Below are 27,248 nucleotides of genomic sequence, written 5' to 3'. Positions count from 1 at the left end.
AATTTTTAATTGGTTCGGCCTAACTTTCTTTATGTCCTGAACATTGGAATGTGCTTATATATATGGCTCATTAAAACTAATCACTAAACTGGAGTATAATGTGATGGTTTGTTGGGAGGTAATTTGGTATTCTGGAGATGGAAGGACCTCAAAGTTTTAATATACCTACAACACAGCAATTTACATGCTATTGAATTTATTTTGTGGCTTATTTGTGAAGATTTGGAGATCTGTTTGTTAAACATGCACATGTGAGTCATGCACTATTAGGTAGGCATTTCATCTATATTGCAACTAATTCTCACAATAATACTAAAAGGTATCGATTGTAGGCCTATTATGTAGAGGAGCTAGGAGAGGATCAGTGAAGTTAAGTAACTGATCCAAGGTCACAGTGCAAGCAAGTGAAACAGAAGCCAGCCCCTAGTTTCTCTGGCTGTAAAGTACCCATTACACAGTCACAGTTCATCTTAAGGTGGGTAGAGCCATTCTCACTAACTTGCCTTGTGTGAGCTAAAACCAAGGCCTTGTGATTTGTTTCATCCTTATGGCAGTTGGGCTGACTCCTTGATGTGACAGTGTCAACAGCTGCGTGTTGGGGATCACTTGCAGCATGGATGATTAGTAAGCCAGTAGCATTTAGTACTGTCACTTGGAAATGACTGACTGCTCAAGGACATAGGGGATTTTGAGTAGAACTAGCTCTGATGGTGCTTCCAGACCCATCATTTGTCAGTGGATGTGCTGCTTGCCAGTCACCCCCATAAGGAGAGGTTGGCTCAGGCTTGGTTATGAGTGAGGGACATTAGTGGAACCTCCCTGCTCCACCGAATCTGTGTCTCAGCTCTTGGGCATGTATTCACCTGCCGTTGTAGATGTGGTCATGGTTTGTCTGGAAAGCTTATCTCCAACTTTATTTAGGTCCAAGGTTAGCTTTCAAATCATTTATGGTGGTGGTGCTTTCAATGTGAGGATTTTTACCAAGTCATCTTAGGTAGGTGCAAAATGATTCGTATTCATAACGTTTTAATAGGAACCTTGAGAATTTGCCACTTATGTGAATGACTCAGGGTCAAATGAGGGAGCATTGAGACCCAACCATTTTTTTTTTGGCTCTGGAAATATTTCTCCTGTGCAATCTCTTAAGGGATTAAGTTAACATGGTCACTTGTACCATTGCCTTGGTCACTTGGCAGCTGAAAGGACACGTCGTGTCTTTAGGTGAATTTTCTTTAATGAGATCATGAGCTCATAGTTTGCTTAGCTTTCCTTAGCTTTCCTTAATTTCAATGAGTCATAACACGTTACCCTGGAACTTAACTTTGTTTTCTGGGCCAAGGTATCCCTGTGGAACGGATTATTCACACTGTACATTTACATTTTTTAGAAGTGTGGTTCTATAATTTGCCACATTTTATGTAACATTCTCCAGGAAAACATTTAATAGCCAAGTGTTACTTACCTAAACCTCTCTACCTCTCAGAGCCCCCGTTTCCTAATTAGTAAAAAAGGAGGAAATTGGTCTATATGACCTCAAAGGGCCTGTTCCGGTCTCTACTGTATTTATCTGTGTGCAACTTGGTCACACCTGCCTGTCTGCATGTAGTAGGCATGGGGGTTTGGATAATGTCGCATCCATCCTCTGCTTCTCCCCGTCCAGGCGTGTGCACAGGCAGCTCCACTCGGCACATCGTGACCTTTGATGGGCAGAATTTCAAGCTGACTGGCAGCTGTTCTTACGTCCTATTTCAAAACAAGGAGCAGGACCTGGAGGTGATTCTCCATAATGGTGCCTGCAGCCCTGCAGCAAGGCAGGGCTGCATGAAATCCATCGAGGTGAAGCATGCTGCCCTCTCTGTCGAGCTGCACAGTGACATGGAGGTGAGAAGTACTTTCTCTGGATCCCGTGGCAAGGCAATAGAGTGTCAGGGAAACCACATGGACCAGGTGGCAGTTGGTTTTAGTTGGTGCTCTTGTTAGGAGCTCTGCCTCCTGCTTAACTATAGAGGAGAGGAGCACAACTTTCTTAGAGGGGTTTATTGCCATCCCCTTGTCTTGGCCTGATTTCATGTTGTTCCGGGCTCAGATTTGCAAGACGGAATCACTTTTAGATAGCATAAAATTGTGAATTGAGTGCCAGTTTCTGGCACTGGTAGAGAATTGGAATTGGCATCAGGATTGTTTACCCGGGAGGTATTATGAGTCCAATGCCTAAACCCTGTAAGCTTTCCAATGGGAAACATTTACGGCGCTAAATTAGGTCCTTTGAAAATATTTAAGGCCTACATAAAGTGTTGGCCTCCAAAATTTGAAAAGAAAACGGCAAAACTGATATATATATATATATATGATTGATTAAATGCTCACAAAAGGTTACATTACGCCAACTTCTTTACTTGTTCGTGTAGAGATCATAAATATTTCATTGTGTGAAAACAACTTGTAGGCTAGATTTTCTCACTTTGCAAGAATTCCTGAATTTGAACAATAATTGCAGAAAAATCTTAGCTAGTCATATATCAAGTGAGTAACTCATAGCCAAAAATTAAAAAATCAAGATGATAAAAAATCCTTCCAAAAATTTTACAGCAAAATTATATTCATCATGGAATGTGAGTGCATTTTAATGTGTTTGATATGGTGTATATGATGGGGGCTGCCCAAGAAAGAGCTTCTAGTGGCACACATGCACACAAAAAAGACTTAAAGTGGTCCCATTAAGACACTGGTGTCCAACCTTTTGGCTTCCCTGGACCACACATAAAATGCGTTAACACTAATGACAGCTGATGAGCTAAAAAAAGTTCTGTGCATATTTTTCGTGATATCCACCACCACAGAGAAGCAAAAACGTCCTTGCATTCAAAGGGTTGGACACGGCTGCTGGATGCTCCTGGAGACACTGCTCTGACGAGTTAGCAATAAGGCCACTTTCCCAGCCTGTCTTAAAGGCATTGCCCTTCCCTCTTGAGTCACATCCACTCAAGGTTCCTATCTCTAGGCTTTCAGGTTCTTGGTGCATGGTCACCCGTATAGTATTATAACAGTCTGTCTTCTGGTCAAGCTCTGCAAAGTCAAGCTCAGTTTTCTAGTCAAGCTCTTCTTTATCTTAGAAGAGCTGCCGACAGATATCAATGTTCGTGTGTAGTGTTGCGGTTGAGTGTGATGAATGTGCAGAGACTCTCAGTAACTTTACTAAAAACCCAAGGGTGAAGTTCTAGGATTCCTCATTGCTGGGACTACCAATGAGCTCTTTCTTCTTTGTGCAGGTGACAGTGAATGGGAGACTGGTCTCTGTTCCTTACGTGGGTGGGAACATGGAAGTCAACGTTTATGGTGCCATCATGCATGAGATCAGATTCAACCATCTTGGCCACATCTTCACATTCACTCCACAAAACAATGAGTTCCAACTGCAACTCAGCCCCAAGACTTTTGCTTCAAAGACGTATGGTCTCTGTGGTAAGAACATTTTCTCAACTCCTCTTTTCCTCCTGCTATACATTTATAAACCTTACTTGCTCTACTCTGAGGCTCTTGGATGCTGATATTTCAGGGTCTAGTAGCAAGGGTCAGATTCTGGGGAGGATGAAGAATGGCCCGTCTCTGGCATCAATGTTTTTGTACCTAGGACCTCTCAGTTTATCTTTTCTTCTTGTTTGTTTCTCTAGGGATCTGTGATGAGAATGGAGCCAATGACTTCATGCTGAGGGATGGTACAGTCACCACAGACTGGAAAACACTTGTTCAGGAATGGACTGTGCAGCGGCCAGGGCAGACATGCCAGCCCATTCTGGAAGAGCAGTGTCTTGTCCCCAACAGCTCCCAGTGCCAGGTGCTCCTCTCAGCACTGTTTGCTGAATGCCACAAGGTCCTGGCTCCAGCCATATTCTATGCCATCTGCCAGCAGGACAGTTGCCACCGGGAGCAAGTGTGTGAGGTGATCGCTTCTTATGCCCACCTCTGTCGGACCAATGGGGTCTGCGTTGACTGGAGGACACCTGATTTCTGTGGTGAGTCTCCAAGTTACCTCTAAAAATCCTGGAGACCAACTAACTGGGCTTGCTCAGCCTCTCTGTGCCCCACATTCTTTATCTGGCTAATAAGGGTGAAAATCCCTGTATTTTGTATGACCTGGGATTCCAGTTAGGATTAAGTAAGATAGAAGAGATATATATGTGTGTGTGTGTGTGTGTGTGTGTATATGTATATGTATATATATGTGTATGTATAGGTGTATATATGTATATATATACACACACATACACACTCTGCATGTAGAATTTTTATGTAAATTAATGCATGATCCTTTCCATTAGTATTTCTACAGTTGAGACAAATGCAATTTCAATGTGCTAGACACACATAGGCATCTGTAAAGCGCTGTGTAGCCAGTCACATTGAATTTGAAATTCCACCAAGCTTACAATGTAGTCCATGCCTGAGCAGGATTTTGAAGTGTGAGTAGAATCATTTGGTTGCCAAGAATCTCCTTAATTATAAACACTGCAGGATTGCTAGTGCAGATAGCCCCTCCCCAAAGTCAGCTCCCCTGCCTGGACTTGGCATTTATTTAAAGTGTAGGGGAAACTGAAGTGAATCAGATATGGCTCCTGTCCCCTCGGGGTGCTGGAGTGAAAAGAATACTGAACTTGAAATCCTCAGTTGTCAAATATAATCGTCGCCTTTTTTTTTTTTTTTTTTTGAGGGAAATCAATATGTACATGCATGTTGGAGCCTCAGAGTTTATCATCATAGAACTGTCAGCAGCTCTGAGCTGGGTCTGGAGGACTTGGGCATCCTAGTCCCAGCTCAGCTGGTGGATGGACTGTTAGTCTTTCTGGACCTCAGTGTCTGCATCGTAGAATGAGATAGTTGGCTTAGATAACCTGTAGGTTCCTTTGGGTTCTGATTTTCTGAGGCCATGTGGATGATACTGCCTCCTCCCAATCAGCCTACAAATCAAGCGGCAAATGTTAGTTTCTAAGTTACTGGAAGCACTTTCTCTGCATACTGATTTCTTTGTGTACCTCCTGGTTATTTACTGTGCACACAGAGGGAAATCTTTGGTGATCCAAATCCTTGGAAACTTCCTCCATCTCCTGCCTGCCTTTGGTGCCTTGAGAATGTGAGGAAGTTGTTGAGCAAATCAGAATGAGGGAAGTGAAATCACCTTGTAGCTTCTTTCCCAAGGCCGTTCTTCATAGATGTGGATTCCTAATTTACAGATGCTTTTAAAGCGTAAAATATATCTGTATTCAAAAAAGGACCACAAAACCATACAAGTTCGCATCATTTGGTAGGACTAGATTTGGCTGCAAGTAGCAGAGAATTAAAATTTTCTGTCGTATAGCTGATCGGAGGCGGTGGTTCCAGCTAATTCTGGGCCTCAAACTGGATTCTAGCTCTTTGCTCTGCCCTTAGTTGGGTGTGGTCTTTTTCTTCATGGTCTAAGATGGACATTCATGCTCCAAGCAGGAAGCTGAGGGAAGGAGGGAAGAGGGGCAAGGAGCATGCATAGCTGTCTTTTAAAATGGACTCCTGGAGGCTGCCATGGGATACTATACTTTACTTACAGTTCATTGGTCAGAACTAGTCACAATACTGCACTTAGCTGCAAGAAAGGTTGGGAAATACAGTCCTCATTCTGGTGGTCATATGCCCAGCCTAAAGTTCTGTTTCTATGGAAGATGGGGAGGATGAAGATTGGTGGAAAATAGCCATCTCTGCCCTGGCAAGTTTGATGATTAACCATGTTGAATCAGCTGTGCCCGTTTCACTCTGGCTGGTGAGGGCCTTTGTGAGTGACCTCTCCTCCTCTGTCTACAGCTATGTCATGCCCACCATCCCTGGTCTACAACCCCTGTGAGCGTGGCTGTCCCCGGCACTGCAATGGCAACGTGAGCTCCTGTGGGGACCATCCCTCGGAAGGCTGTTTCTGTCCTCCGAATAAAGTCATGTTGGAAGGCAGCTGTGTCCCTGAAGAGGCCTGCACTCAGTGCATTGGTGAGGATGGAGTCCAGCACCAGGTAGGAGCCTGGGCCTTTCACCTCCCACGGGGCTGCTTCCCTCTTGGGTCAAAAGGGAGAAGTGTTCGCCAATGATTGGCCTCTTCCAACTGTGGCAGCAGGGTTGACTCTTACGGGGATCATTAGGGACAGGCAGTATTGTGTAATGGCTCTGCATTCAGATAGCTCTTGGTTCAAATCCTGTATCTGTCATGTATTATCTGAGAGATTAAACATCCAAGTGTTGTTACCACGTTATTACTGTTACTGTGATTACTATTGTCTTTATTATTGTAGTCATTTAAGCAAAATGATAGGAACCCAGGAGGGAAAGGGAAAAGAATATTTTGTGTGATAATGTCTGCTATTGTTAAGAGAGATTGTATACCTTGATTGTGCTAAACACAGTATGTTCATTATTTCAGTGTTTTTCAAAGGTTGTATTAACAGTTACTTGTGGTCAAGTGAGTTTAAAGAACACTAATCATAGTTAAACAGGTTTCTTTATTGCAGAACTCTAGAGTTTTTAGTGTACTACTGTACCTTGCAGATATTTAAGAGAATTTTTGTTTCTCAAACTTGATCATGGAGCGTGTGTGTGTGAGAGAATCCCTTGGGACTGGGATTCCACAGAATACACTAGTGTGTCCTCTATCACTCATAAATACAAAAATCCTATGAAGAAACTAAGACCTAAAGAGCTTAGTAAGTTGCCTATGGACACAATTTATAAGTAATGGAGTTGGTCTCAGAATTTGAAGCTCTCTGTGATGCCAAAGATCTGGCTCTTTCCACAATATGGAATGGCCCTTTTGCTGCATCTTTTTTGGGCTGATTTGCTTGTTAGTCATTGAGTCATCAGTTTTTTTTTAAGCTCTTTAGGAGGTATTGAATGTATTTTGAAAGGATATTTACCAAACTCCTCCGTCTTGGCCTAAAATGGCTGTCATCTCTCTTCAAAGTTGACTCTGTGTATATTTGTAGGATCTGGGGCAGCGTGTGTCTGTGCATACGTGAACGTGCACGTGTGAATGTGTGCAGTGGCCCTGTCCTTCACCGTTGACAGTGATACTACAGACCGTGGTAGAGGTAGAAGCATGTTTGGCTTCTAGGAAAGGAGAATGTGTTCTGTGATCATGGGCTGCACTCAAGACCTAACGTCTTCATCACCAAGGAGGACCATTCTTGCTAAGTGGACTGAGTAGAGTGACTTACCACTATGTTCAACCACGAATAGGAGAACTCATGGTAAATGTAGCTAACCAGCCTGCAGAATAATGAAAACATTTCAGTAACTACACTATTCTGTCCCCGATGCTGTAAGCCAGGATAGGGACCATTTTATATGATTCTCCCCAAAGCTCTGTAGGGTCATAATCGCACATCCTATCAAATGGATGAGACTAAGGCTCAATGCCATGAGGTGATAAAGCTGGGATTTATGTTCATAGCATCAATCATAGTGTCCTAGCCCTACCATTGACCTCATTGGAACTGTGAGTTGAACTCTGGCCTAAGTCATGTTCACTGGAACACGGGTATCCATTAGGGCCATTACTCTTAGTCACTTACAGTGATCTCATGTCCTCTAGTTGTTGGGCTTTATCCTAGTGGATCCAATTTGTCCTCACTGTGGAATAGATGAGCTAAAGTCCTCCTCTACTGCCATATTTCAACTTGCCAAGTTAAGTAATTGCCTGTTCTGTGGTATTCCCTAAATGAGTTGACAAAACCTTGTATTTCTCTTCCTGATTTGTATAGCTCCTGAGCTCCTGCAGGGCTTGAATGATGTTGACCAATTTACATATGTGGCTAGCAACCTGTGGTAATTTGACTGGTTTTACTAGTAGTGGCAAAATGCTTCCTCTTAGAAGGAGACAGAAATGATCTTTTCCTTGGCGTTCTGTGATGAGAAGTGAGCTCAAGTTTGCAGGTTTCTGGCTGCATGAGTGTCAGATGTCTGCAAGGTCCTGAGAGAAGGAGGCTTGTGAACTTCATCTTAGTGTCTCCAAACTCTCCTGCCCTTTGCTTCTCCTCTCTGGCCCTATTTTCCCCTTTCACTGCCCGCCTCATCTTCAGTCCAACACATTAGAATATGTATTCAAGTTGTGTAAAGAGGCCATCCAAATATTTCGGATGTGGAAACTGTCTTATAAATATATTTTAAAGTCAGGTGAAATAAAATTAGTTGAAAACTTTGAAAAGAACACAGCCACTTTTAGTGATTTCAGAAAATAGAGTTTAAATGGATGAAAGCAAGCATCATATCCAGCCATGTACATTTTCAACTTTGACTTTCAAAGCAGAGAAAGAATAAAAACCTAATATGAAGAACATTTCCGTTAAATAAACTTTTTTTTAACTGAAAAAATGAAGCCCAGAAAACCTTTTATTCAGGGAAATAAACTAGGGTATAAAACTATTGTAGTGGCCGGGCGCGGTGGCTCAAGCCTGTAATCCCAGCACTTTGGGAGGCTGAGACGGGCGGATCAGGAGGTCAGGAGATAGAGACCATCCTGGCTAACCCGGTGAAACCCCGTCTCTACTGAAAAATACAAAAAACTAGCCGGGCGAGGTGGCGGGCGCCTGTAGTCCCAGCTACTCCGGAGGCTGAGGCAGGAGAATGGCATGAACCCAGGAGGCGGAGCTTGCAGTAAGCTGAGATCCGGCCACTGCACTCCAGCCTGGGCGACAGAGCGAGACTCTGTCTCAAAAAAAAAAAAAAAAACTATTGTAGTAATTTCAGAAAAGCAAAATATTCACTAGTTTCCATAGATCTTGCTTATTTTACAAAACAGAGTCTAAAGAGGTGAGCCTTTGCAGCAGGCTCGGAAGGGACCAAGAACCTGCACTGGCTGTCCTTGGCTCAGTGGAGCCACTGGTGGTGGTGGGTGCTATACCGGCAGGCACAAGCTTAGCAGGAACCATGTCCATGGCCCAGAAGCTCTGGCCTGTAGCTCCTTCCCTCTCCCTTAGTCTCTGCTGTCCCTAGCTGGGCTCAGTGTTCCCATTTCATTTGCATCCCTCATCAAATTGGCTGGTGAATCAAATTCATCAAATTGCATGATGAATTGCTTGTGTCCTTTGACCTTGTGCCTTGAAAATGTTTTCCCCACCGTATTCTCTGCAGGCCGCTCTTTTGTCACCTTTATTCAAACATTAACTCCTGCTGGCATTCATACCTGTTGTGGCCTGGTGGTATTCACGCCTGGGCCCTGGAACCTGGCGTGGTTGCAACAGGCCTGCCTGCAGTTGGCCTGGGGTTGTGCAGCAGCACCATCTGCCGGCCGCATCGCCGCATAGCCTGGCCAGGCCTGGAGAGCCGCTGCAGTTGCTTTTAGAAGCTTAGCGTTCGCTTGTTTTTTAAATTTTTATTTCTCTTCTTTCCCCTGCCTTGAGTGGGTCTTAAGCTTCCTGGGAAATGACAATCCCCGGCAAAGGAGGGCAGACACCTGCTTTGGGTCATCTGTTGTGTGCTACCCATTCTCAGGATAGTAGGAAAATTGTGGGATTTATTCTTGAGTTTAAATGTCTGAGGTCTATGTTTAAAAGGAGAGAAAAAAGAACACTGAAACATATACAGAACATGACCCTCTCCTTTCTCATCCCCTCATGTCTGCCAATCCGACCCCCTGCCCCAGCCCTCCGAGGCCAGCACCCCGGGCCCCTCCCTCCACCTTCCCAGCTGGAGTGGCAGCCACTGTGTCTTTTCCGGTTTTCTCTTCCTAGTCCTTCCCTTTTCCATCCTGCACACTGTCGCCAGGGTTGTCTTCATTAGCTCTTCTCTGTGAGGCAGGATCCTGCTTATGCCTCCGGGCCTGCACCTGCCTGCCGAGGTAAGGCAAGTTCCTGCACTGGGCTCATAGGGCCTCTTCTGTCATCTTCCACCTCCTGCCTCACCCGTGATGCCAGGCGCTGCAGGAGCGTTCCTTCGTCTGTGCCTTGTCAGCTGTTTCCTACCTGGAATTCCTCCTCCTTTCCCCTTTGCCCAAGTCTTCCCGTGCTTCATAGGTGTGCCCTGTGAGACTCTCTGCAGTGCCCAGTCTTAGTGGGCTCTCCTTTTGCACTCTTACTGCTCTTTTATTTTGTATTTTTACAAACAGCTTTACTGAGGTATGATTTACATGCCACAAACAGCACATATTTAAAGCGTACAATTCGATAGATTTTGCCATATGAACACACCTATAAAACCGTTGACATAACCAAGATAACAAATTTCCATCCCCCAAAAGTTAGCTTATGCCCTTTTAAATATATCTCTCAACCCTAGACAGCTACTGGTCCGCTTTCTGTCACTGTGGATTCGTTGACATTTTCTGGAATTTTGCATACATGGAAACATGCCTACGCACTTCTTTTCTGCCTGGCCTCCTTCACTCAGGATAACGCTTTTGGGATTCGTCCATGCTGCTGTGTGTTTTGATAGTTTTCTCCTCCTTGTTGCTAGGTAGTATTCCACGGTGTGTGTGTCACAATTTATTTTTCTCATTCCGATTTTCACCAGTCTTATTTCCTCACCTTGACTGTCGGCCATTCAAGGGCTCGGACAGTGTGTTCAGACCTGCCCATGACGGGCACTGTGTCTATTGACGAGAAGCAGTTGTAGTGCAAGAGACTAGGCCTGTGGTGTCTTGGGCCAGAATGCTAGGTTCAAAGCCTGGATGTGCCACTTGGTCAAATTTCTTAACTTCTTGGTGCCTCAGTTTCATTATTTGTAAATATAGATGATACTACTTACCTGGTAGGGTTATCATTAGGAAAATAAATGTAAAACTCTTAGAAAAATACCTTGAACATATTTATTATTAGTTATTTGTGGGAGGCAGCAGAGCATGGTGGTTTAAAACCATGCATTTGGGCCTGGCGTGGTGGCTCACACCTGTAATCCCAGCACTTTTGGAGGCTGAGGCAGGTAGATCACTTGAGGTCAGGAATTTGAGACCCAGCCTGGCCAACATGGTGGAATCCCATCTCTACTAAAATACAAAAATTAGCTGGGTGTGGTGACGCATGCCTATAGTCCCAGCTACTTGGGAGGCTGAGGCAGGAGAATCGCTTAAACTCGGGAGGCAGAAGTTGCAGTGAGCTGAGATCATGCCACTGCACTCCAGTCTAGGCGAGAGAGAGTGAGACACTGTCTCAAAACAAAAACCAAAACATAAAGAAACAAACCATGGATTTGGATTCAAAGCCTCACTCTGTCACTGTTCCTGTGCACACCTAGCAAGTGCCTTAGCTTTCTCATTGGAAAAGTGAGGGCAATGGTAAAAAATATCCTCACCATAGGATTGCAGTGAGGATTACATGAGTGATTTAAATAAAGCTCTCAACACAGTGGCACGTAGCAGGTGGCATTTGAATGTTAGCTGCTATCATTTATTGAGTGAGTGAAAGGTGTCAAGGGCAGGACCAGAGGGGTTAATCCTGAGGGAGGGCAGGGCACTTTGGGGGAAGGGGGACCTCACTTGGGGGTCTTTGATCTTCCTTCTTAGCTGGCTGCCTACCATGGAAGTAATAAGTAAGACCTTCTTGACCTGGGAACTTCTTAGAGTCCTTTGAGCTGCTGGATAAGAATGTGTTTCTTCAGGGGCAGTTTCGCTTGAATTTAATTTTAAGTTTAAATTTAACTTCATGGCTGAATCCAGAGGGAGACTAAGTCCTGGCTCTGCTTCTTATTAGTGGAGCTCTTTGCTGTGTACCCTGTGCTGATCACAGTTTCTCACTCCTTACAACAGTCCTGCAAGGCAGGCTTGAGTACCCTCATTTTACAGGTGAGGAAACTGGGCACAGCGGAACGCAGCCCGTGTTAGAGTTCGGGAGTTCCTGACTTCAAAGCCTTGTGCTGTCGGCCTGTGTGTAACTTTGAGAAGGCTGCTCTCTACCCTGGGCCGTCTCTCATTTGAAAAATCAGAGAGCCGCACTCAGGCCTCTGAAGTCACTGCGGGCATCAAGAATGTGATGCTTTCAAGAGTTTTGCTGTCCTCCCCACAGCTCTTGCTATTGTCTGAAGTCAATTTCAGAAAGAAATGGCTTTTTTTTTCCCCCAAGCAACATCCCAATTTCTCCTTTGGCTTGAGAAATGACTAGCAGGTGCGATCCAAGAACTCATTTTCTTTCCTTGCTTGGTTTTAGCATTGCCAACAGAGAAGGGTATAGTGAAAGTTTCCACGTTTTAGTTTACAAAGCACTGTGGCGACCACCTTTCTGAAAGCCATTAGAACCTCACAACCTCCTTTTAACCTGGTTTTGTTCATCTGTGAGGCTGTCAGAGGGCTGGCTCAGGGACTGGCCCTCGCCGCAGGCAGGGAGAGCTGACCTCTGTGAACTCTGAGCTTTGTACCTAGAATGTCCTGTGCCCTCTCTGAACCTCGCTTTCCCCTCAGTTCCTGGAAGCCTGGGTCCCGGACCACCAGCCCTGTCAGATCTGCACGTGCCTCAGCGGGCGGAAGGCCAACTGCACAATGCAGCCCTGCCCCACGGCCAAAGGTGAGAGTCCTCCCCTCGCTGGTGCCTTCATGGAGGAACAAGGGCCCCTGCAAGGCCCCCCAGTGACCCATCTTCATCCCTGGCAGAGCAGACTTGATCACTGGCACCTGGAATCCTGGAGTGGGTGAGCTTCCTTGCCCAGCCTGCATTTTCCGTCGCTGGGCCTGGGAGCCCCATTCTGCATCTGGGTTTGACACTCTCAGATTAACCCTGGCCTCCGGTCCCCAGCAACGCTCAGACTTAAGAGTCCCTGGAGGGTAAATGTGAGGGTGTCACCAGGAACATGGGGACGCTCATCTGTCAGAGGGCCCGTGGCCTGGATCCTCGTGGGACGACTATACAGAACTCATACTAGTTTTCAGTGAGCAAGAACATTTCAAATCCCTCCGAGGCTGTCCCACTACTCATTTCTCTGACTTTTGTGGCCGTTCCTCTCCTTCAGCTCCCACCTGCGGCCTGTGTGAGGTGGCCCGCCTCCGCCGGAATGCAGACCAGTGCTGCCCTGAGTATGAGTGCGGTATGTGTCCCACCGGGGGGATGTCTTCAGGGCCCAGCCCCAGCCCCAGGGGGGTACCACGTTGAGGGTGCTGAAAGGTGGCTCTGTTCCCAGGCACAGGGTGTGTGAAAGGAGGTGGGCAAGGACTGACTAGATATTCCAAAAAAATAGAAAGGGTTACCTCTGGAGAATAGGATTGGCTTCCTAGAAGAATCTTCTGTAAATTACTAAACGTAGGTTTGACAGGATTAATGGGGTGATTGCTGATAAGAATGGGGTGATGGCTGGGGACCGCAGAGATACACTGAAGAAAAAACCATGCCAAAGCAGCCCATTTTCCTTTTCAGTAAGATTTTGTGGCCGCTAGATACAGAGAAGACCACATACTGGGCACCTCGAGTTGGGCAGGTTATTTGCTAGAGGTTTTCATGCTAGCCCTGCAGACTACTCTGTGAATAGTGGGCTCGGTGAATTCAGAGCTGATGGAATTATGGTTAGCATGGCAGGAAATCATTAGTGCCTTTGTCCTTATCCTGTCCAGTGTGTTTGTTGCTTATACAGATGAAGACCTAAAGCACAGGCGTGTACAATTTGCAGTGATGCAAATCTTGAAGGGAGAGCAGATAGATCAGGGGGCAGTCCAAGCAACTAAAAGAAAATCATATAATTGGAGAAACTTGTTTACACTCATGAAATTGATCAGAAATAAATAGAAGTCCCATAAGGGAGGGAGATGTGGCTTGAGAACAATTTATGTAAAGGAGGTCTTAGAATGTTGGCAGTAGAGAGAACTAGAGGGATCATTTATTTCAAGCCCCTCATTTTATAGACATTACTAGGCTCCTACAATGTGCCAGGCACTTTGCCCTTACTATTTTGTGAAATCCTCAGACTCATCCTATAAGGTCGGGTATCCCACCTTCCAGAAGAGGAAACAGGTCTAGAGGATCCAAGTTGACTTGGCTGAGATGTGGAAGGCCCTAATGGATGATAAGAATAATCAGTATGACTTGGATTGATTGATCTGTCCGTCTGTCCGTCTGTCCGTCCGTCCGTCCGTCCGTCCATCCATCCATCCCCATGTTATCTCTGTCCCCATTATCATCACTTAACCTAAAACAGTAGAAGTCTGCATGAATAGGAATGTAGTGTCCCACTCACAGGTAATAAGAGTAACCTTGCTGAACTCTGCATGGACGTCTCTCTTTCTGGCCTTCAGTGTGTGATCCGGAGAGCTGTGACCTGCCCCCAGTGCCTCACTGTGAAGGTGGCCTCCAGCCCACACTGACCAACCCTGGCGAGTGCAGACCCAACTTCACCTGCGGTAAGGCCTCTGTGGATGAGGAGGGGTGGTATGGCCTCTCTCCTGGCGTGAGGGAGGTCATCCTCTTTCTCAGGGACCTTTTCCAAGATGATGTCGTTTCCTGTTTTCTACCTGGCTGAATCTGGGTTGGGAGTGCATCTAGAACAGAGGGGTTAGGGTCACACCTGCACAGGATCCTTCCGGCTGCATGCTGCTGAAGGATACCAGGTGTGGGCACAGCCACAGGCACCTCCTTGGGTTTATGAAGAAGCAGCTGGGGCTGAGAGGAGGAGGCCTCTGAATCTAATCTTTATTTGTGCCCATCCTCCTGTATGTCATTGAGGGGAGGGAATGACTTCCCCTCATCATTGGATCTTATTGCCAAACAAATTTATAGTTTTTTTTCCTCTCTGAAGGAGTATATATGTAATCACTATATACTATAATTTAAACATAGTGTTGGACTAAAATAAGACACGACAAGAAACTGAATTCTTTGTTTACCTACCGAGAGTACCCACTCTAACTCGACTGGTGTTCTTGTCTGCTGATGTGGACTCTCCTCTGACTTCTAGATGTGAGACTTCAGGGGTGGGAGGAGAGCACATTGTGTTTGAAGGGAGCTAGAAACAGGCAAAGGACACAGGGACAGGATTTGGTCTTTTAAAAGTGACACTGTGGCTTTGACAAGATTGCTGGCATTCTTTCATTCCACACTGATTGCTGGCGGGCCTAAAACTGTAGGGTATTGTTCTAGGTACTGAGGTGGGGATAGGGTCACAAAAACTCCTGGCATAGAACAGTGCTTAGCCAGGGCATGGTGCACCCAGGCCTATTGGCCTTAGAGATTCTACATCTGACACCTCTGAGAATCAAGGAACCCGCCCCTTCCAGACGTACATGGGAAAGCGATAGAGCAGGGATGGAGCAGCCTTCACTTCTCCTCCATTAGAGTTCCTAGCTTCACATTTCCCTTTCTGATTAATGTTCATATTTTTCTGCAGATGGACTGCTTTTTTGGTAACATTGAATAGCTCCCAGCCCGTGAGCTTGGCTCTCACACATTTCTGACTTAATCTTCTGAGTCTGAAGCTCCCTGGCACCCTATAGCATAGCTGAATACTTACGAACCTTGGCTGGGTGCATTGCTCAGCGTGGCCTTGTCCTACCCTCAGCCTGCAGGAAGGAGGAGTGCAAAAGGGTGTCGCCGCCCTCCTGCCCCCCGCACCGTTTGCCCACCCTTCGGAAGACCCAGTGCTGTGATGAGTATGAGTGTGCCTGCAACTGTGTCAACTCCACAGTGAGCTGTCCCCTTGGGTACTTGGCCTCAACCGCCACTAATGACTGTGGCTGCACCACAACCACCTGCCTTCCCGACAAGGTAAGGGCTGCTCAGTTCTGGCTGGTACGACGGCCAAATATGTGCTCCTTATGGAAGGTTTATATCCTACCCAGCCTTCCCCTCCTGCCCAAACTAAGTGCTACAAGGATTGGTGGGTGGGCAGTCAGCATTTCAGCTCAGCCTGAAGTGGAAATTGACTTAGGAGGCATTTCTTGTGAGCCTCCTATGTACTAAGCATGGCTAGATGCTGAGGTTACAAACAATGTGTAAGACATGGTCTTTACCGAGCTTATTTTTAGGTTAGGTAAGGAAATAGTGTGATTGCATGGATTATTGAGAGATCAGTTAATAGTTATATATGTGTACGTGTGTATATATATAAATATATACTTATTTGTTGAGATGAGGTCTTGCTGTGTTGCCTAGGTTGGTCTTGGACTCCTGGGCTCAAGTGATCCTCCCACCTCTGCCTCTTGAGTAGCTGAGATTACAAGTGCACTCCACCACACCTTTATTGTTGTCAGTTTATCCATCTATCCACCCATCCATTCATCCATCCATCTACCCGTCCAATAGTTACTAAGCAACTACCACACTCGAATAGAATTGGTACTGTGTTAGGTGCTATGGGAGAGATGTTAAGATGAAGTTTCTATGTATGCTCTTGTTAGTATATATGACAATAGTCTATAAACTGAATATAATAGTGTCAACAAATGGTACAGATTTTCAGTGCAAATAGCAGTCTTATAGGTGAAAGAGCCACCAAGATGAGCTATTGTTAAAGATGTAATTGATAGGGTGTGGAAGTGAAGAGCGGGAAAGTGGCAGAGAATTGAAATGAGCCAGAACTGCAGCACGAAGACCTGAGCATAGTCACAGCTGCTGCATTGAGGGGAGTCCTGACATGAGTGACAGAGAAGCCACAGTCATCTCTCCTTGGAGCCTGTTAGGGCTGGAACAGATCTTTATTTGTCTGGAATGCTTAAGACCTCTGTTCCCCTCTGGATGCTCTTCCAGCTCAGGGATTCTAAGCACGTAGTTTCTGGAGAAGCGGCAACAAGTCTAGGAGGCTACGGTTGCTGCTGCTGCTTTCTTATGTCTCTGTTCTCCTTCTCATCTTCCTGCCCACCCCTCCTGCCCACCCCTCCTGCCTTGCCATTTTTCTATTAATGTTTCTTATGTGTTTTTAATCTATAGTAATGCCACTCCCTGTTTTATGCCTTTGATTTGTTGGGGAAGCTGGGTCATTTGTCCTGTTGAATGTCATGAATTTTGGATTTGACTAGCAGCTACCTCATGGTATTGCATAATGTGTTCCTCTATCCCCTGTATTTCCAGGGGACTAGAAGTTAGACCCAGGGGATTCATTACATTCAAGGTCAATGCATTAGGGAGGCTAGAGGCACATAATGTCTGTCTGCCTTCCTGCCTGCCTTCCTGCCTTCCTGCCTGCCTTCCTGCCTTCCCTCCCTTCCCTCCCTTCCCTGCCTTCTCTTCCCCCCCCTTCTCTTCCCCCCTCCCTTCTCTTCCCCCCTCCCTTCTCTTCCCCCCTCCCTTCTCTTCCCCCCTCCCTTCCCTTCCCCCCTCCCTTCCCTTCCCTTCCCCCCTCCCTTCCCCCCTCCCTTCCCCCTCCCTTCCCCCCCTCCCTTCCCCCCTCCCTTCCCCCCTCCCTTCCCCCCTCCCTTCCCCCCTCCCTTCCCCCCCCTCCCTTCCCCCCTCCCTTCCCCCCTCCCTTCCCCCCTCCCTTCCCCCCTCCCTTCCCCCCTCCCTTCCCCCCTCCCTTCCCCCCTCCCTTCCCCCCTCCCTTCCCCCCTCCCTTCCCCCCTCCCTTCCCCCCTCCCTTCCCCCCTCCCTTCCCCCCTCCCTTCCCCCCTCCCTTCCCCCTTCCCTTCCCCCCTCCCTTCCCCCTTCCCTTCCTTCCTTCCCCCTTCCCTTCCTTCCTTCCCCCCTCCCTTGGAGTCTCACTCTGTCACCAGGTTGGAGTGCAGTGGCGCAATCTTGGCTGATTGCAACCTCCTCCTCCCTGGTTCAAGCGATTCTCCTGCCTTAGCCTTCTGAGTAGCTGGGATTACAGGCACACACCACCACGCCCAGCTAATTTTTGTTTTAGTAGAGATGGGGTTTCACCATGTTGGCCAGAATGGTCTCGATCTCCTGACCTTGTGATCCATCCTCCTCCTCGACCTCCCAAAGTGTTGGGATCACAGGCATGAGCCACCGTACCTGGCCTAGCTTCCCACTTTCAAAGATGGGACTGATTATATGTTCAGATGAAGTCAACCTATTTCTGCATTGTAAAGTTTATCCCGTCAACAGTTTAGTTTATCGTTTTAATATTTATAGGTGTTGTCTGAGATTTAGTATGTCATTAGGAGTTTCAGAATTGTGACTTCTCACTTCTATCATACTGATTGCATTTATTAACTGGAATTCTCCCATAAGAAAGAACTTTCTCCCAGCTGTTTTCAGTTACCCTGAAATAAAATTACATTAGACAAAGCAGAATAAAAGCAGAATAAGGGCTTGATTTTTTCCTTTCCAGTTTTCAGAGCCATTAGTTGATACCCCAGCAACTGTCAAGGACAGCCAAAGAGGTTCCCCCCCCATCATTATGAATTCATGGATGCTTATGTATTTGGTGTGTGTTGATTCATTGTAAACTTTATTTTTTTGATACTAAAATTGCCCTCCCTGGGGTAAATGGGGGCTCCTTGAAGTCAGCTTTGGAGCCTGTTGGCATGGCCTCATGAGTCTTTTGTAGTTTTCTTGCTTTCTGAAACAATAAGGCATGCCAGGCTCACCCTGGGCATTTCCTGTCCTAGTCCTTGGATCTGCCATTTTGACAAAAGTCCCTCTACTTTTTAGTACAAGTGGTATTTAGACACAAAATCTGGGTGCCAAGAATATTTATGGCTCCTGGGTTGCCATTGCCTTCAGACCTTTTTGGTGAACAGAGCTTAGAAATACATGTTTTTAAGAGAGGATAAAAACTAAGTTTGTAGTGGTATTTCTGATTCAGATTTAATTATGGGACTTTACTTCTTAGATTTTTTGGTTGTATCACTTCTAAGTTGAAAATTCTGGTTTCCTAATATAATTAACTACTTATTTGCTTTATCTTGCAATATACCTGTAATAGTTTCAAAACTAACCTGTAAACCTAGCACTTTGGGAGGCCGAGGTGGGCCAATTACCTGAGGTTGGGAGTTCAAGACCAGCCTGGCCAATATGGTGAAACCCCATCTCTACTAAAAAATACAAAAAATTAGTTGAGTGTGGTGGTGTGCGCCTGTATTTCCAGCTACTTGGGAGGCTGAGGCAGGAGAATTGCTCGAACCCAGGAGGCAGCGTTTGCAGTGAGCCGAGATGGTACCATTGCACTCTAGCCTGAGCTACAGAGTGAGACTTTGTCATAAATAAAAAAATTTCCTTTCAGTTCTTCTTATCCTAAAAAAAAAAAAAAAAAACTCATTGGGAGATACATAGTGTAAATACTAGGGTTTGAAGTCATTTGAAATAATTATTGTAATTATTATATATATAATATATAATTTTATATAAATATTTTATACAAAATAAATTATATATAATATATAAAATAATTATATAATATATATTATATAATTGTATACTATATATAATAAATATATAATTATATACTATATATAATATAGAAATTATGTATAATATTATATATAATTATACATAACAGACTCCTGGGAATATGTCTTGTTTTATAATTTGGGCTTTAAAATAATTTAAATATTTTACACCATAGTAATTTTAAATTTTAAAAGAAATAAAAAGCAATCCCTAAAAAATGGAAAACAAATTGAAATATCTCATTAACTAGATATCAAGTAGGTGGCACATTATTATTATAATTATGTTATATAAAATATAACTATATAAAAATATATAATATATAATATAATCAATAAACTATATTATATTTATATGTATTATATATTATATATAACAATATATAATATATATTTTATGTATAATATGTAATATAATTAAATAATGTATAACTAAATATATAATTATTATAATTATATATAATTATTATTATAACAAGACATATTCCCAGGAGTCTTACTCTCTGTTTTCTCTACCTTATTCCTTCCTCCACCCTATAATTTATATACATGCATTCTATAATATATAGTACATAATATATAGCGTATGTTATGTTATATATAATATATGTAATATAGTATATATTATATTTGTAATATGTATTATATGTAATATATAATACATCTATGTAATATATAATGTATAGTATGTATTATATATGTAGTATATATATATCTGCCTGTCTCAGCCTCCCAAAGTGCTGGGATTACAGGCATCAGCCAGCCACCGTGTCCAGCCTTTATAATTTTTATTAGTTTTCTTTTTGAAAATATGAATTTTATACATGTTTCTTCCCATTTCTCATAGAAAAGTATATTATGAATTATATTTTAAATTGTTCTTTCTCATTTAACAATATTTGATGGAGATTATTCTGTATCAGTGTCTAGAGATATGCCTTATTCTTTCTTATAGCTGCATAGTACTCCATTACATGGCAGCACCGTAGTTTTTTTCCAACAAGTCCCCTGTTGGTGGACATTTGGGTCACTTCAGCCTTTTGCTATTACTAATTGCAGTAACAGCCATATGCATCTGTCATTTTGTGGACTTGGCAGTGTGTCTTTGGGATGGATTCCTAGAAGTGAGATTCTGAGTCAAATGGTAAATACACATTTACTTTTGCTAAGTATTGCTAAACAATTCTTCTCCATAGGGATGGTAACATTTTCCTGCAGGCCTTTTAATAGAACAAGGGGTCTCATTCAATAAGTTCATTTTACAGAAGCTAGAAGACTGAGAAGATATATGATAGTGCTTTTGAAATGTTTGAAGTGCTATTATGGCATTCACAGGATGGAGACCTATTTTGCATAGCTTTGGAGGGCATACTTGGGATTAATTTCAAAACTGACATTAAGTCCCCTGATCAAACAGCTTCCTTAGCTCCTCATTCCAAGAAAAGGATGTCCGAGCATTGTCTGTGGCGTGCGTCCCAGACTTGCCACGTTTCCCTTTCAACCAGCCTTTTTCATCTGTTTTCCCACATCTCTGCCAGAGCCTATGGTTCTTCCAAATGGGATCCCTTGTCTCTCAAACATATCCCCTGCTCTGTGTCCTAGAGTCTTTGCTTTCTATGTTCCTAGTCATCTGTGGGTAAAGGGACACACGTTCATAGCCCCTGTGCAACTTGCTTGTAAGTAGGCAGAGGGCTAGAGAGGATGGGCTCCAAGTCCAAGGACATTACTGGGTCTGGGAATGTGGGTACAGCTTCTCGGTGACATAGGAAGGAGTGAAGTGCAGTTAAGGCAGGAAGAAGTGAGACCAAGGCAGAGCCAGTGTGTTGTATTCAAGTCTGTGGACCATGAAGGCCTCACGAGGGGCCACCCCTCAGAGACTGGGGATGGCTTTTCTAAGGCTGGCAGGCAGGGAAAGGAAGAGGATGAAATCTGTTTTATAAGCAGTCCTGCATATGGGCAGAGACCACATTTGGTTTTATATATTGCCACATTCTCAGCACCTAGAGTGGCTTCTGTGTAGTAGGTGCTAACTCACTGTTTCAATGAACGAAATGAGTTCACTCACGAAAACTTATGTCTACAGGTGTGTGTCCACCGAAGCACCATCTACCCGGTGGGCCAGTTCTGGGAAGAGGGCTGCGACGTGTGCACCTGCACCGACATGGAGGATGCTGTGATGGGCCTCCGCGTGGTCCAGTGCTCCCAGAAGCCCTGTGAAGACAGCTGTCGGTCGGTGAGTGGGACAGAGGGGCTGGGCATGCCTGGAGCCATCAGGGCAGGAAAGTAGAGGAGGGCATCTTAGGAAGGGCAAGAAAGGTTTTTTTTTTTTTTTTTTTTTTTTTTTTTTTTTTTTTTTTTGAGATAAGAGGCTTGCTGCGTCGCCCAGGCTGTAGTGCAGTGGCACAATCTCGGATCACTGCAAGCTCTGCCTCCCGGGTTCACGAGGAAGGGCAAGAAAGGTTCTTCAGTGACCTCTGGTTCAAGGCTAGGGGTGTGGGAGAGCGGAGGGGGTTAGGGCTGGATAAGAAGAAAAAGCATGAGCGAAGGATTTCTGTGTCATCCTTCTGCAGTTCAGGCCTTAGCTAATGGTCACGTCTGTTGTATGGCCTTAAGTCTAAAGGACTGGTGGAGTAGGTTTGAGCAGAGATGTGGGGAGGACTAAATGCTTAGAAAAGAGGACTTGATTTCCTTTTTCTTCCACCCTCATATATCACCTTCGCCTGTCCCTAGAACAAACATATGCTCTGAATTTTCTAGGATTGTCCTGGTTTCAGTGTACTCTGGTGTTTCCACGTAGACTGTTGATTTTCAGGCCGTGTTTATAATTTGAGGTACGGAAAACATCCCTGTTCTCCAAATCCAGTTTGTGGCGGCTGCCCCTGAGGCTCCTGTGTGTGCTGGGGTGCCCTATTCTTGCATATTTAGGACTGATCAGACCCTGAAAAGGGAGCACCAGTCTGCAGAGAGGATTGTAGGACAAATTCTGCTTGCTGGTTTAATGCGCTTATTACTACATTATTATCAGCAGATAATGATATTAAGAGAAGAGGTGCCAGGGCGGACAAGCACATACATCTCATGATTGCTTTTGCAAATGTCAACGGCAGTGAAGACAGAGCTCCTGAAGGTGTTTTCGAGGTGAATGGTTTGATGGCAGAGGAGAGCCTGAGGACAGATCGCGAAACCCAGGCCCTTCACCTGCTGTTCTACCTGCATTTGGGTACTGAGAGTGAGTGGAGTTGCTCAGTACCTTTGAGAGAGGATGATGCTGTGGTATCCAGATGTTCCTTTGGGAAACACTAAGCTTTAGAAACCCTTTGGTTTTCATCTCCTCTCACAGGCCACCTGAGGCCAGGAAAATAACTTGCTGTCAAATAAAGAGAAGTGCTGTTTACAGGTCATTTTTAGGATATTGACACCCACTATATTTCGTGTTTCAGTGGGGAGTTTTGCTTGCAAAGAATAGAACCCATTCAGACTACAATAAGAGGGGATTTGTAGAAAAGATACAGGAGGATCTCAGACAGGAAGTGTAGGATTTGTAGAAAAGATACAGGAGGATCTCAGACAGGAAGTGTAGGATTTGTAGAAAAGATACAGGAGGATCTCAGACAGGAAGTGTAGGATTTGTAGGTGGGCACCATGGTCCTACAGCATGTGTCTCCATTTGTCCTAAGAGCCGATATTTGTGTCCATCTGCTCCAGCTCCTCCCTGCAGGCCAGCTTCCTCTGTGCAGAAGTTTTGCTTTCTCATACATTTTGTTTGCACACAGCTTTATCAAATCTCACTTCAACTTCACACAGCTTTTCAGATCCATGGTTCATCCTTTTCCAATCTGACTTAGTCGGTCTTTGTGTTTCATGGATCAGCTTCTCAAGAGGAAAGTTTGACAGGCCCAGCTCAGCCCTTGGATCCGGGTCCACTGTCCAGTTCATGCTCTGGTCCAGTCAACTATTGGGGGAGCTGCAGGTCCTGGGGTATAATCCTGGCTGTGTAGAAAAGCTGGGGACAACTTCAAAAAGAAGATGAGTAGGGAGGTCAGGGCAGGAGTGGAGGAGGAAACGTGTCTAGAACTCTTGACCATGTGATTGCTCTAGGGAATCCAGTGCCCTGTCTTAGAGGCTGAATGTTCACATCTTCTGGGGAGGAGAAGGGAGCGTCGTGGTTTAAAATCTCAGGGGACGTGGGAGGCTGGGCTTGGATCTGTACTGTGTTGAGTGAGGTGGGAGCTTAAGTAAGTTACAGATGGTCTCAGACTTCATTCTGCAAAGAGAGTAGTATTGTTAGCGTTGTTAGCTCTGGTCTGATCTCAGAGGCACTTGGGCTCATATCTCCCAGTCCATGTGTTGTCTGGGTTGTGACAGAAAAGAAAGGACAACACTACCATCGTCACCCTGAAGCCACAGTGTGCAGAAACACACTTTGCCCAAGCTCCTCTGTAGTTCTCTGCTCTTCGTGTCAGAGGAGTGGTGGCAGGTAAGCGGGGGCGTTGGCGGCTTCTCAGGAATGTTCCAGGTGGTCCTCAGGTGATGGCCTTGCTTCCGTGTCCATAGTGAGAGGAGGCCTCCGCCTCTCTACAAGCCTTTGAGGGGATTTTCCATGAAGGCTGATGGCCATCTGACTCCTCACCCGTAGGCTCCTGAATCAGGCTCAGTCGAGGTGTAGGAACTGTGTTCTGAGAAACCGAAGGAAGTCCGTTCGATTTTATTCACTCTGTGATACTCCTCAGGAGGAAGAAGAGGGAGGGATGTTCTTCCCAGTATCAGACGGGGAAACAGGACCACCCCAGGGAATGGGGTTGGCCGCAGCCCCTGTAGCTCACAGGAAGCCTGTGGACACTGGAGGGTCCTGACCTGAGCCCAGAGCCCGTCCTGTTAGGCTGGTTCAATCCACAACTGCAGCGTTGCCAAAGGGTCAGTCTGATCCAGGAGGAGCTCTTCAAACCGTGCTCCTCAGATCACCTCAGAGGGGACAAGTGACCAGAGCTTGGCATCTGCCACCTCCATTTCAGTTACTGCAATTGTGCTTAAAGGATCGTGCTGCTAGATAAATTCATAATTTATTGTTCAGTGCATATGTTTTCAGGTTGGGTGGCTAATAGACCTACTTAGTTCCATTCTTAATTGGGAAACCAATGAAAACAGGATGGAGAAGAGAGCCAGGAGAAGGGCCTGGGATGTGTATTTTGATACAAGATATCAAACGTAGAGATAAGCGAGGGAATTTGTCAGAGGAAGGGAAAAGAAAGAATTTGAATAATACAGGTTGGACCCTGGTTATGCAGCCGGGAAACAGGGTAGCTGTGGGGGTATGGAGGGGAATCTTAGATGGAAATTTGGAGGCATGGCTAAAAGTGTCTGGGTGTGAGAAGCTAGCGGGGCTGTGGGAACAGGCATCTGGCCTGGGAGCCATCCATAATATTGACACTCTTTGCTCATGGTGAGAGGCAACAGGAAACGACAATAATATGCGGATCTCGATCACTCAGCCTTCTAGAGAGGCGCGCGAGAATGACAGCAGATCCCTAAAGGTATTAATTACTGTCTTCTGTGTTCTTTGAGTCTTTGTTTCTGGCTCCCTGAGACCTTGTTTTCTTCTTTAATGGCATTTTGTATGTTCTGCTGTATCGTGGAAGGTGTGTACACAGATTGAGTCATCCTAATTTGTTGTCTTCTCCATAGTACCTAGTACATCGTAGGTGCACAGTAAATGTGAATCTTGGCTGATAAAAGCCTGGAGACAGCTCGCTGCACACTGCTGGGAGGTGGGCAGGGATTGTTAGTAGGTCTCGTGGAGACTGGGTGGGGTTGAGCCAAGTCTCGAGAGTGTTGAGCCCTTCCAGAGAGAGGCACATGTGTTGTGCATCTTCAGATTCTGCCCTGCTTGGGAGTGTGCTTGGGGAGCACAGCAGGCTGCCATCCACACCCGTCCCACACCCGTCCCACACCTGTCCGGAACAGCTGTGGTTACTCTTTCTCTCTTAAGGACACAGCTCCAAGATGGAGCATAGTCCTGGATTCTTTGTTCTTGGCTCCTGGGACAAACACACTGTCGTCACTTTGACTATTTGTATAGACTTTTCAGAGGAGGGTTTCAGTCTATTTTCATCATGCTTTAGCCAGATTGGAGGACCTTCTAGAGGCAAAATGGGCTGACAGACTCCCAGGATGCTGTTCTCCCTGGCATGCTTTCTGGGGAAGGTTTGTTGCTCTCTCATCTCACTTTTCTTTTGTAAAGAACACCATACCCTATAAATTACTAGGTAAATGTCAAGTTTGTAACCTCTTGGGGAAGCCCAAATCACATTGGTGAGCAGTATTGGGATCAAGTGTTCGTCTTGTATGGGAGGGTAGCCCTGCGAGAGCAGAGACCGGATCCCAGTCATCCTGAGTGCTCCCCCCGGTCAGTGAGGGGCCCTAGAGTTGGCCATGATGGTAGCAGCTGCTGCTAAGTGAACTCTGAGCTGTCTTTAATACTCCCACAGACTGGATCATGGCCTCTCTCAAAGTGGGATCTTTCAGGAAACAGAATTATATCTGCAGCGGATGTAAGACTTTGTTTAGTGACCTAGTAGTTGCTGCTGCTTGGCATGACCCTGAGCCTGGTTGACAACAAAGGCGAAAACGCCCAGACCAGCGATCACTCAGCAGAACCCCAGGGTTCAGTACGCAGGAGGCGTAGGTAAGAACCCCTATGTCTTTGCTGCTCAGCTGTCCTTACTCTGTTTTTTCTGCTTTTCCAGGGCTTCACTTATGTTCCGCGTGAAGGCGAGTGCTGTGGAAGGTGCCTGCCGTCTGCCTGTGAAGTGGTGACCGGCTCACCACGGGGGGACTCCCAGTCTTCCTGGAAGAGCGTAGGTCCAGGCCCCCGGGACAGGGAGGAGGGCAGACTGGGGCCGCTCCAGGGACCAGTGTTGACCTTAGTTTCATCTCATTCCCTGCCCTTTGCTTTCCCCACTGGGCGTTTCACCCAGCTGTTGGTGTTACCCAGATGCCAGCTGGGATGACCTGCCCCTTAGGAACTAGTTAAGACTGCCTCAGGCTTCCCATTTTGTAGATGTTGGGAGAAAAGCCCAGGGCCGTCTCGGGGGTATTCATGCTCTCATTCACCTGTGAATCCGAGGTGCTGTGGCTGAGCGGCTGGCGCTGGGAGGGCCTCATCACCCCTCCGAAGTGCCACAGGCTGCAAGTACTGTTCTGGACCACACTGACCCAGGCAGCGTCCCCAGACCTTTTCACTGGTTTCTACTGAAAGCTCCGTGGTGGTCTTAGGGAGGTGGAAAACTTCACAACCCGGAAAAGGAACAGCATTTCCCACAGTCCCTCGGCTATTCCTGCAGGTCTGGCTGGGGCATCTTGCCAGCCCCCCATCGCCCCACTCTCGTCCTCTCCTGGCTGGCCCAACCCTGCCAGTCCCTTCTTGTAACACAGAGCAGTTCAGCTGTCCCCTGTGTGCTGCCAGGTGCTCTCAGACTCTGATGCTCATCAAGCCATTTTCTTAAAAACAGAGGATTTTAGTCCAGATGCTAGGAGAATCACAGTTCTTTCAGTCTGGTCAGAAGGATAAGGTGGGTAGTAGCCAAGTCCTGGCAGTCGTGGGAGCTGGTGCTGGGAGGAGGTGAGCTGCCCATATGGGCCTTCCCTCTGTCTCCCTCAGTAAGACCAATGCGCTTCCCTTAGAGAGGAAGGCCAAGGGTCTGCTATCTTGTCCTGAGCCTTCCCCATCTCCTACCCAGGCCCATTACCTTTCTCCTCCCCAGTGATAACAGAATGACTCACTGGGCTTTTTCAGGCGAGTTTCCACCTCCCCCTCCAGTCTGAGTTGCCTATGTGTTCCCTTCCCTGTGTTCTCCCCTCCCCACCTTTTAGTGCTTCTGCTCCCATGTGCCCTGGATAGAGGCAGGTTTTATTCCTCTTTCCCAGGGTCAAGGTACAGCTCAGATCAGAGGCTGCCCCATCCTGGAGGGGCGGAGAGCCGGTCCCTTTGTGCTCATTACTCCTGCCC

General features: G+C 45.9%; 1 protein-coding gene across 4 annotated transcripts in view; it reads left to right on the top strand.

The window, feature by feature from the left end:
• The window catches only part of VWF (von Willebrand factor), a 185,576-nt gene that overhangs the window by 136,320 nt on the left and 22,008 nt on the right, over positions 1-27,248 (top strand). For all 4 annotated transcript variants that reach the window (NM_001243086.1, XM_077953080.1, XM_077953081.1 and 1 more), the window contains 10 exon segments: positions 1,661-1,881; positions 3,270-3,462; positions 3,672-4,013; positions 5,830-6,029; positions 12,395-12,497; positions 12,940-13,014; positions 14,213-14,317; positions 15,472-15,677; positions 21,327-21,476; positions 25,987-26,097. In NM_001243086.1, the coding sequence (NP_001230015.1) occupies positions 1,661-1,881; positions 3,270-3,462; positions 3,672-4,013; positions 5,830-6,029; positions 12,395-12,497; positions 12,940-13,014; positions 14,213-14,317; positions 15,472-15,677; positions 21,327-21,476; positions 25,987-26,097 (1,706 nt within the window).

This window comes from Macaca mulatta, chromosome 11 (assembly GCF_049350105.2).
Source record: "Macaca mulatta isolate MMU2019108-1 chromosome 11, T2T-MMU8v2.0, whole genome shotgun sequence".
In the NCBI taxonomy this organism is placed as follows: Eukaryota; Metazoa; Chordata; class Mammalia; order Primates; family Cercopithecidae; genus Macaca; species Macaca mulatta.
The sequence above is the reverse complement of the archived record's forward strand: the minus strand, read 5'-3'. Positions and strand labels throughout refer to the sequence as shown.